Source organism: Arvicanthis niloticus, chromosome 22, assembly GCF_011762505.2.
Source record: "Arvicanthis niloticus isolate mArvNil1 chromosome 22, mArvNil1.pat.X, whole genome shotgun sequence".
NCBI lineage: Eukaryota > Metazoa > Chordata > Mammalia > Rodentia > Muridae > Arvicanthis > Arvicanthis niloticus.
Genome location: NC_133429.1, coordinates 3,370,087 through 3,381,361, shown reverse-complemented (window position 1 = coordinate 3,381,361; position 11,275 = coordinate 3,370,087). Strand labels below are relative to the sequence as shown.

The 11,275-nt window shown below is 36.5% G+C and overlaps 1 protein-coding gene across 1 annotated transcript; it reads left to right on the top strand.

The window, feature by feature from the left end:
- Positions 1-4,231: 4,231 nt before the first annotated feature.
- LOC143435655 (olfactory receptor 7A17-like) lies at positions 4,232-10,456 on the top strand. Its single transcript, XM_076919169.1, has 2 exons — positions 4,232-4,444; positions 8,535-10,456. The coding sequence occupies exons 1-2, from the start codon at positions 4,347-4,349 to the stop codon at positions 9,502-9,504; spliced, it is 1,068 nt and encodes a 355-aa protein (XP_076775284.1). The 5' UTR covers positions 4,232-4,346; the 3' UTR covers positions 9,505-10,456.
- The last annotated feature ends 819 nt before the right edge of the window (positions 10,457-11,275 follow it).

The following is an 11,275-nucleotide window of genomic DNA, read 5'->3' as shown; positions in this document are numbered from 1 at the left end:
ACCAACAATGGAGGAGTGTTCCTTCTTCTCCACATCCGCGGCAGCATCTACTATCACCTGAGTTTTTGATCTTAGCCATTTTGGCTGGTGTGAGGTGGTATCTCAGTGTTGTTTTGATTTGCATTTCCCTGATAACTAAGGATGTTGAGCATTTCTTAAGGTGCTTCTCAGCCATTCGAGTTTCCTCTGTTGAGAATTCTTTGTTTACCTCTGTACCCCATTTTTCAATAGGGTTATTTGGTTGTCTGGAGTCTAATTTCTTGAGTTCTTTGTATATCTTGGATATTAGCTCTCTATTCAATGTAGGATTAGTAATGATCATTTCCCAATCTGTTGGTTGCTGTTTTGTCTTATTGACAGTGTCCTTTGCCTTACAGAAGCTTTGCAATTTTATGAGGTCCCATTTGTCAATTCTTGATCTTAGAGCATAAGTCATTGGTGTTCTGTTCAGGAACTTTTCTCCTGTGCCTAGGTATTCGAGGGTCTTCCCCACCTTCTCTTCTATTAGTTTCAGTGTTTCTGGTTTTAAGTGAAGGTCTTTTATCCACTTGGATTTGAGCTTTGTACAAGGAGATAATTGATTTTCATCCTTCTACATGATGACCTCCAGTTGGACCAGCACCATTTGCTGAAAATGCTGTCCGTTTTCCACTGGATGGTGAAAGATCAAGTGACCATAGGTATGTGGGCTCATTTCTGGATCTTCAATTCTATTCCATTGATCTTCCTGCCTGTCTCTGTACCAATACCATGCAGTTTTATTATTATTATTATTATTATTATTATTATTATTATTATTATTATTATCATCATCATCATCATCATCATTATTATTATTGCCCTGTAGTACAGTTTGAGGTCAGAGATGGTGATTCCCCCAGAAGTTCTTTTATTGTTGAGAATAGTTCTCATTTTCCTGGGTTTTTTGTTATTCCAAATAAATTTGCAAATTGCTCTTTCTATCTCTATGAGGAATAGATTTGGAATTTTGATGGGGATTGCATGGAATCTATAGATTGCTTTTGGCAAGATGACCATTTTTACTAAATTAATCCTGCCAATCCAGGAGCATGGGAGATCTTTCCATCTTCTGAGATCTTCTATTTCCTTCTTCAGAGACTTGAAGTTCTTGTCATACAGATCGTTCACTTGCTTGGTTAGATTCACTCCAAGATATTTTATAGTGTTTGTAAGTATTGTGAAGGGTGTCATTTCCCTAGTTTCTTTCTCAACCTGTTTATCTTTTGAGTATAGGAAGGCTACTAATTTGTTTTAGTTGATTTTATATCCAGCCACTTTACTGAAGTTGTTTATCAGGTTTAGAAGTTCTCTGGTGGAAATTTTAGGGTCATGTAAATATACTATTATATCATCTGCAAATAGTGAAATTTTGACTACTTCCTTTCCTACTTGTATCCCTTTGACTTCCTTTTGTTGTCTAATTGCTCTAGCTAGAACTTCCAGTACTATATTAAATAGGTAGGGTGACAGTGGGCTGCCGTGTCTAGTCCCTGATGTTAGTGGGATTGCTTCAAGTTTCTCTCCATTTAGTTTGATGTTGGCTACTGGCTTGCTGTATATTGCTTTTACTATGTTTAGGTATGGACCTTGAATTCCTGATCTTTCCAAGACTTTTAACATGAAAAGATGTTCTATCTTGTCAAATGCTTTCTCGGCATCTAGTGAGATGATCATGTGGTTTTTTTTCTTTGAGGTTATTTATGTAGTGGATTACATTGATGGATTTCTGAATATTGAACCATCCCTGCATTCCTGGGATAAAGCCTACTTGATCATGATGGATGATTGTTTTGATGTGTTCTTGGATTCGGTTAGCGAGAATTTTATTGAGTATTTTTTGCATCAATATTCATAAGAGAGATTGGTCTGACATTCTCTTTCTTTGTTGGGTCTTTGTGAGGCTTAGGTATAAGAGTAATTGTAGCTTCATAGAACGAATTGGGTATTGTTCCTTCTGTTTCTATTCTGTGGAATAGTTTGAAGAGAATTGGTATTAGGTCTTCCTTGAAGGTCTGAAAGAATTATGCACTAAAACCATTGGCCCCTATCTTTTTTTTGGTGGGGAGATTTTTAATGACTGCTTCTATTTCTTTAGGGGTTATGTGACACTTTAGATGGTTTATCTGCTCCTCGTTTAACTTTGGTACCTGGTATCTATCTAGAAAATTGTCCATTTCATCCAGATTTTCCAATTTTGTTGAGTATAGGCCTTTGTAGTAGGATCTGATGATTTTTTTAATTTCCTCTGTTTCTATTGCTATATCTCCCTTTTCAGTTCTGATTTTATTAATTTGAGTACTGTCTATGTGCCCTTTGGTTAGTCTGGCTAAGGGTTTGTCTATCTTGTTGATTTTATCAAAGAACCAGCTCTTGGATTTGTAGATATTTTGTATAGTTCTTTCTGTTTCAACTTGGTTGATTTCAGCCCTGAGTTTGATTATTTCCTGCAGTCTACTCGTTTTGGGTATATTAGCTTCTTTTTGTTCTAATGCTTTCAGGTGTGCTGTCAAGTTGTTCATGTATGTTCTTTCCCTTTTCTTTTTGTGGGCACTTAGAGCTATGAGTTTTCCTCTTAGTACTGCTTTCATGGAGTCACACAGGTTTTGATATGATGTGTCCTCATTTTCATTAAATTCTAAAAAGTCTTTAATTTTTTTCTTTATTTCTTCCTTGACCAAGTTATCATTGAGTAGAACATTGTACAGTTTCCATGTGTATCTTGGCTTTCTATTGTTTTTGTTCATATCAAAGACGAGTCTTATTCTATGGTGGTCTGATAGGGTACAAGGGATTATTTCAATCTTTTTGTATCTGTTGAGGCCTGTTTTGTGACCAATTATATGGTCTATTTTGGAGAAGGTACCATGAGGTGCTGAGAAAAAGTTATATTCTTTTGTTTCAGGATGAAATGTTCTATAGATGTCAGTTAAGTCCAATTGGTTCATAACTTCTGTTAGTTTCATTGTGTCTTTGTGTATTCTACATATGTATTCGTGCTTCACTAACAGTTTGTTGTTTTGTAAAGTTCTATTCTCTATTTTGTCTCACCTATAATTTACCCTGACAGAACTAGTCACAAATCCAGAATCCTCAAACTCAGCCTAGACTTGGTAAGGCAAAACATTCATATCAGTAAATATCCACATGTATCATTATCATAAAAATTGGAAGGTTTTATCAGGACAGAACTCCTCACTCTCTAAGTGTTCACTAGTGCACTGCCTCCCCCTTGTTTGTGCAGGAGGTTACAAGTCCTTCTGTTCACACTCAGCACCTTTACACATTCCATTAGATTATAGGAATAAAATTCGTATCTGATCAAAGGTAAGTCTAAAAACAGCAAATATGTTCTAGTGAAATAGCTGATAAGTTGATTGCTAATAAGCCTGACAACCTGAGTTCAGTCATCAGGGCCCACATTGTAAAGAGTGAGAACTGAGTCTTGAAAGTGACCTCTGAATTCCACAAGTATAATGTGGACATGCACATATACAAACATGCAGAACTAAATAAATAATATGTCATTTAAAATTGATTTAAAATTGGGAAGTAGGAAAGTCTTAATGGAATTCCAATCAAAGTTTATTCAAATTTTACTTGTAACTTTGGACAAAACACACAACTTCCAGGAGCCATTTCTATATTTTTAGAAATACTTTATTAGTAGTACCACTTAATCAAGTCAACACAGAAAAATTATTAAGATTTTTGGTAAGCGGCTAATCTCAACATTATAACTATCAGATGACTCATGAAAATAGCATACATTTTTTTCTACTTGTCTAATTAGAAATATATACCTTGTTGTTTTGGAAAAACAAAATAAAGCCAATTAGCATAGGATCCATGGTCTCACATCAAGGGGAAAGTGTTCTTGTGGTTGCACATGAATATTGTGTTTCTGAAGCTACCAAGATGAGGCAATGATTTGGTGACTTGAGGACATATTGAAGACATTTTTAATAGCTTTAGACTTTAGTTGAAACCTTAAATCAGAATGAAAGAGAAATGGGGATAGGTTACACCAACAAATTTCACGGGGAAGGAAAAATACCTTGTCACCTGGGATTTTAGCCTATTCTTTTGAGAACAGGTAATCTTTAGGAACAATTATCTTTCTTGTGGAACAATGTCCCAGAGGGAAATCATGTGCTTAGGACTTGGAATAACAGGAGGGAAATATCCTCAAGGTAGCAGCTGCTGTCATCTTTGAGTGTCTCCCCAGTGTAGTCTTTCTGATTTGCAAACTTGAGCTACACATTATTTTTATTCATTTTGAAGTCCTGATACAGGCTGAGGATTAAAGCCTCTCTTTGTCCTTCTTCATGAGTCAATCACAGCTTTATTCTCTAACCATAGTCATTCCATTTAGAGGGGCATTTGGGCTTAGAGATACAGACATACCTTTCAGAGATTCATCCAGGTGAGTCCAGGAACTCTGCTAGTATTGCAGCAACAATTCAGAAAACAGAGGAATAGAAAATATACCTGAAAGCAAAGTTAGCCTAGACAAGACTGGGAGATGCAAGGGAGGCTTTCTGGGTTGTTGGTGGAATTCATTGATTCATGAAGCTGAAAAGAAAAGAATGTACTAAACTTAGTAATTCAGATGACAATTAGTCTTTAATTGGTAATTTTAGAAGGATAATCATGAAATTATAGTTTTATGAACTCATAAATGGTTCTATCTAAAAAGGAACTTATGTTCATAGACCCTGGAAATTGTAGAATGTATAGTCAGAAAGTACTGGTTGTAAAGTTATATATACCACAATGACTGCATGCCTTTTATTCTTAAGATGTATATAATGTCAGGTTAATAGGAAAGATTCAGATGAAGAATGTCTGTGCTGCTGTAAGAGTTCATAGGGTTCATTTATTCTGTCGTTCTTCATTTAATATAATCACATGAAAAAGTGGAAAGTGATATATTAAAATGATTTGCTTGCAATTATTTCCTTACCAATGAGCTCAAAAATCTGTTATTCTTACTTGTTTATTTCCTTTATTGCAAATGTATATTCTTTCCATTTGTTGAGTAGAAATAGTGTGTGGTTACTTCATGTTTAAAAATAGAACTCTTTTCAGGTATAGATTGAATTTTCCCATCACCTTTTCTAGTTGATATTCTAGTATGTGTAGTGTGTGTATGTGTGTATGTATGTGTGTGTGTATGTGTGTGTGTGCATGTATGTTTATTTGTGTTTCTGGGAGACCTGTACATTTTGGAGGTCTGATCTAATAGACATATTTTGTCCTTCTAATTGTTGTACCATTTTTGGAAAATATCAATTATATAATATACTGGATCCACCTGTGATGTGTGTATAGGTGTGTAGAATGCATTGCAGTCATGTTCATCATTCTTTTATAATTACACCACCATTTTTGATGGCCACCTTCTTTCTCCCACGTGTTCTTCTTTCTCTTTTCTTTACATTTAAAATTCTATATTATAAACATAAACAAATGAAAATGTGCTACCTGTATTGGTCCCTGGCTTATTTCACTGCTCTGAATGTTCACATGTTCAAAGTATGTCTTCCTCAGTGGAGTTATTGAACACCCTCTTAGACATCCTCATTTCATCTCTATGAGTCTTTTTCCTTGCTATACCTTTGGTCATTTATAGTTTTCTGCCTGGTGTTAAGTTTAAGGCCTCAAATATTCCAGACAAGTGTCCCACCAGTAAATTATAAAACTCTCTGAGACAGTTTCACTAAACCATTAAGGCTGGACTTGACCTCACTTTACAGACAGGAGTGATTTAACAAATGTTTGGCTTAAAGTTACAAACTGAGAAGAACAAAACTAAAGAAGATGGTCATATTTCCCAATAGCGTATTCTTTAAATATGTGATCCTTCTGCCTCAGGCTCTCTGGTAGCTCTGATTATATGTCTGTTACCAGGCCTGGTCTTTGGCCTTTTTGGACAGGTCTGTTTTTATAAGACTTATGACTTTTGGTTCTCATTAAGCCATGATTTATGTTCAAGTGAAGTTTAGGTATCATAAACATATATGATTTATGTATCTTTATAAGACACGGAATGATATTTATGTCTCTAAGTCAATTATACTCTATTAAAGATAATGTTATACCTTGATCCAGAATTGTCATGGGAGCAATATGTGATAAGGTTACTTGGTGCCCACAGGGAGGGAGTAGAGAATATATATGCTTGTATAAAATATATTTATCCTAGTGTCCTGGTGGAAGATTCTATACAGCAACACTGAGAATACCCTTTTTTATTGATAAAATGTGTTCATTGACAATTTAATATGTATGTAGTGTTTACTGTCCCTCACCCCAGTCCTGTATTCCTCCTTCTGTCAGTGTCTGCCCTTTATACTAGGAGTCATTTCCCCACACCTAAGTCTTTTTGTTTTGTTTTATGACCCAATAACTTTAAGTATGACAATCTGTTTTATCGTGGATTTGGAATTATCCATTGTTTTCTATTGGGTTCAGCAGAAGGTACACAACTGAATACCAATGTACACTTCTAGATTCAACTATACCCCATAGTTCAGCAGGAAGGGGTAGGAGTCTGTGATTTCCTTAATCACAAATACCTTTGCATATTAATTACTAGAATGATGACTTGAGTCTACAAATAAAATTTTACAAAAGAGTCCAAAGCCCAATCTCTACTAATAAGAAAAATGTGTTACATGAGAAATGGGGGGTGTCAAATACCCTGCCCCTGAATCAGACCACATAAAAAAGTGGCTCAGAAGAAATAAAAGAGAAGAAGGGAAAATGAGGCTTTCATTGTTTTTTATAGGAAAAGAAAACAGTTCAGCAGCTTTGCCCATATTTTATATAAATATTTATTTATACATGTGTTCACACATGTGCCTCAGCGTGTAAGTGGAGCAGAAGAAAACTTTGGGGAGTTAGTTCTCTCCTTTCATATTGTGTGACCTGGTGATACAGCTCAAGTTGTCAGGCTTGGTGGCAGAGGCTTTTAACCATGGGACCAGCGTGCTAACCATGCTCCTCCTTTTGAAATGCGTGTTTATTCTCATGGCGAGTTTTCTCTTTTTAGAGTATGTGCTATAAAAAATGTTACTTTTGGTTTTAGGTAAAGCATTATTCTAATTTGCTGCATTTCCTTGGAGGGAGGTCTCAAGGCAGACTGGGAATCAGAACATTCCCATCACCAAGAAAGCTAATTTTCTTCCTGATCTCATGAGAATCAGCTCATTTCATTGTTTTCTTTGTCACATTTATGTTCTTCCGCTGCCCTTTACTTGTTTATTGGCCATGGATCTCTCTCACGTGTGGAAACTACTTTTCTAAATGTCATGAAACTGGGCCATTAAGTTGACTTGGCAGGTAAAGGTATTTGCTGCCATGACTGATGATTTGAGAAGTAGATATGTATATAGCACCTGTCACCATCGGATAAAGTACGCCCTTAAACTTTGCTCCTCCTGCTTCCCATTCATTACTCTGAAAGTATTTTGTCTTTCTTCACTGGGTGATATTAATCCAAATAGTGTTTTATCAGGGGCTGTTATCAGGTTTTATTTCATAAGTGTCTCTAAGAGCTTTTTATTGTTTTTTTTTTTTTTGTATGAGGCCTATAAGCATAGATTGAACATGACACAGAAATTTGTTCTCAGAGATAGCAGGATTCTCTTCATGGGATACATATGAAACATAGAAATAAAATTCATGACTATAAACGATTGGGCTTACAGTGTTCCTTAGCAGTCAATGCTTGCCTAATATATCAATTATCTGGCCAGGAACTGAGGAGTGAGCTTATGGACACTAGGGAGAATCCACAGCTATTATTTTTCTAAAAGTTCATAGTATCAAAGTAAGTCTAAATATTTATATCTATGTTGAAAGATAAGTGATACTTTCAGTCCTTACAGAGAAGCCTTTTTAGTGTATGGAGGATAGATGATATAGGAACTGATAACTTGTCAAAGTGTGGAGATTGAATGTTTTGAAAAGTTCAGTCCAAAATAGGACATCCAAATCAAAACATTTAGGGAATAGCCTGGAAACAGGGATGGAAAGAGTAAGAGACAGAATTTTTAAAGGGTCTCCTGTGATGTTGTGTCTTTTCAAGACAGCAGGTTCTTATAAATTCATAAAAGCTGTGATTTACTGTACAAGATGTTCACGAGATCAAACCAGTCAACAGCCAGTCATGGAGGAGAAAATGTCTCAACTTTGACTGAGGGGCTGTTGTCATTCAAAGACTGCAGGACGAGGGAGAATCCAGTTGTTTAAGGGTATAGACTCTACAAAGTTGATAATGTTTGTGTCCTAGTGAGAAACCTATATGACCAAAGCTAATTGACCTAAGAGTGGGGAAGAGAGATGGATTAGTAAGAGGATGGGAGAGACTAGGAAGGAAGGAAGGAAGGAAGGAAGGAAGGAAGGAAGGAAGGAAGGAAGGAAGGAAGGAAAGAAGAAAGGAAAGGAAGAAGCATTGTTATCAGGTCATTGATAGGTGACAGAGTTCTTCAAATTTCTTCTTTCTGTAGGCACATCAAACACATGGAACCAGGAAATGAGACTCAGCTTTCAGAATTCTTTCTTCTGGGATTCTCAGATAATCAACCCCAAATTCAACTTCTCATATTTGGACTGTTCCTCTCCATGTATTTAGTGACTGTCACTGGGAACCTATTCATCATCATGGCCATCATTGTTGACTCCCACTTACACACACCCATGTACATCTTCCTCTCTAATCTGTCCTTTGTGGACATCTGCTTCACTTCCACCACTGTCCCACAAATGCTGGTGAACATTCACACATGGAGCAAGGTTATCACCTATGCAAACTGCATCACCCAGGTATACTTTTTATTACTTTTTTCAGTACTGGACATCTTTCTGCTGACTGCAATGGCCTATGACCGCTATGTGGCCATCTGTCACCCCCTGCATTATATGATCATTATGAACACAAGATGCTGTGGATTGTTGATTCTGGCATGCTGGATTATAAGTGTTATAAATTCTTTGTTACACAGCTTTTTGGTATTACGGCTGTCATTCTGCACAGACCTGGAGATCCCTCACTTTTACTGTGAACTTAATCAGATTGTCCACCATGCCTGTTCTGACATCTCTCTTAATGACATGGTGATTTATATTGCAGCCATGCTACTGGTTGTGGGACCCCTTTCTGGCATCCTTTACTCTTACTCTAAGATAGTATCCTCAATTTGTGCAATCTCCTCAGCTCACGGAAAATACAAAGCATTTTCCACCTGTGCATCTCACCTCTCAGTTGTCTCCTTATTTTATTGCACCCTCCTTGGAGTGTACCTCAGTTCTGCTGTGACCCAAAATGCACATGCCACTGCAATGGCTTCATTGATGTACACTGTGGTGACCCCTATGCTGAACCCTTTTATCTATAGTTTAAGGAACAATGACATGAAGAAGGCTCTGAAAATAGTTTTATTGAAGGTAACTAGCAGACCAATGGCCTTGCCTTCTTAGTCGTGTACTTGCGTTCATACACTTAGGGTTATGGAATTTGAATTTGTGATCCATTAGTCATATATTGTGATAAAACTTATTTTATCTATTTCATCTATTTCCCCTGACCATTATACCAGCTTCCTTATAAAATTTCATTCTCTACAAGGCTTAGAGTTCTTTCTAATATCTGCATTTTAGTTTGTCATTTTTTATTTTGGTAAATAAACACCCATCCTTGGATCAAATCCTCTAGAAACTGCTATTCTAACCAGGGAACAACTGGGACTTCTTAAAAATAATTTATTTTGGAAGAACAAGTATTAAGTTATTTTTATTTTTACTAAAAAGTATCCCCAAGTTATGTTCTTTCTGTGGACAGAATTCTATTTGAAATATAGGGTACATAATTGTATAGTATTTAATAATTTAAACAACACCCCTGAGTCAGGGGTCTATAAGAAGAGGTTGGGGGAGATGTGTGGAAACTATCTTCTAGGTGTGACAGTGGTATTACATTTATGAAATCACAACAGTTGTGGTTGCCTATATAAGACCTGGATAAGCTCTCAGTGTGTAGTATTTTCCTCCAAGTATAGACCCTTTCATATTGGAGGAAAGGCTATTAAGAATGGGATGTTTGCAAGGAGGTGAATACAGAGGATGTGTTAAGGAGAGAAGAAATAATCCATCCTGCATGAAAGTGCCTTAAATTTAGAAAGTAAATAACTTAAATAGTTCAGGAAGTCCATAAAATTGACTGGGTTCATTATACCTCCCCCTATGTAATCATGTATTAAGCTGAAAGGTCTGCCAAGAGACACTTGAAGACAAACTGTGATGTCTAGAAGCCTCTCAGATAAGCTAAGCTGCCTAGAAGGAGCTCAGACCTGCTGAGAATCCAAGAAGAAGAAGAAGAAGAAGAAGAAGAAGAAGAAGAAGAAGAAGAAGAAGAAGAAGAAGAAGAAGAAGAACAAGAAGAACAAGAAGAAGAACAAGAAGAAGAACAAGAAGAAGAACAAGAAGAAGAACAAGAAGAAGAACAAGAAGAAGAACAAGAAGAAGAACAAGAAGAAGAACAAGAAGAAGAACAAGAAGAACAAGAAGAAGAACAAGAAGAAGAACAAGAAGAAGAACAAGAAGAAGAACAAGAAGAAGAACAAGAAGAAGAACAAGAAGAAGAAGAACAAGAAGAACAAGAAGAACAAGAACAAGAACAAGAACAAGAAGAACAAGAAGAAGAACAAGAACAAGAAGAACAAGAAGAAGAACAAGAAGAAGAACAAGAAGACGAACAACAAGAAGAAACCAGCAGAACTGCCTTTGAGAGTGTCAGAACCAATGAAATGCTTTTTTAAAAACACTCTTCAGCTTGTTGAGCTGCCTATAGGTTAAGAAGTATGCTTTGGATTTTCACTTGTCATGTGTTGTGGTGGGTTTGGTGATACACCTGTCATTGATTCATTTCTGCTCCTATAAGCAACCCCTCACTCATAATCCTATAAGTAATACCAATAAAATTTACTGGTTCACAAAGTTTGAAGTTAGTGGTGTCCTTACTTTGATCTCTCCTTGATTCCTATCTGGGGTAGGTAGATATCTATTCATATCTCATTAGCAAGAGTGTCAAACAGCACACAGCAGGCAACATTCCAGAACAGGGAAAGAGATGATTGGTCTCACTCCTAGCTGAGGTGCTTCAGGTAGATAATGACAGCTACTGAAGGGTTTTTATATCCCAGTAGGTTGACCATGCAATGGTGCACATTTCCACACATGTGATTGTATGGAG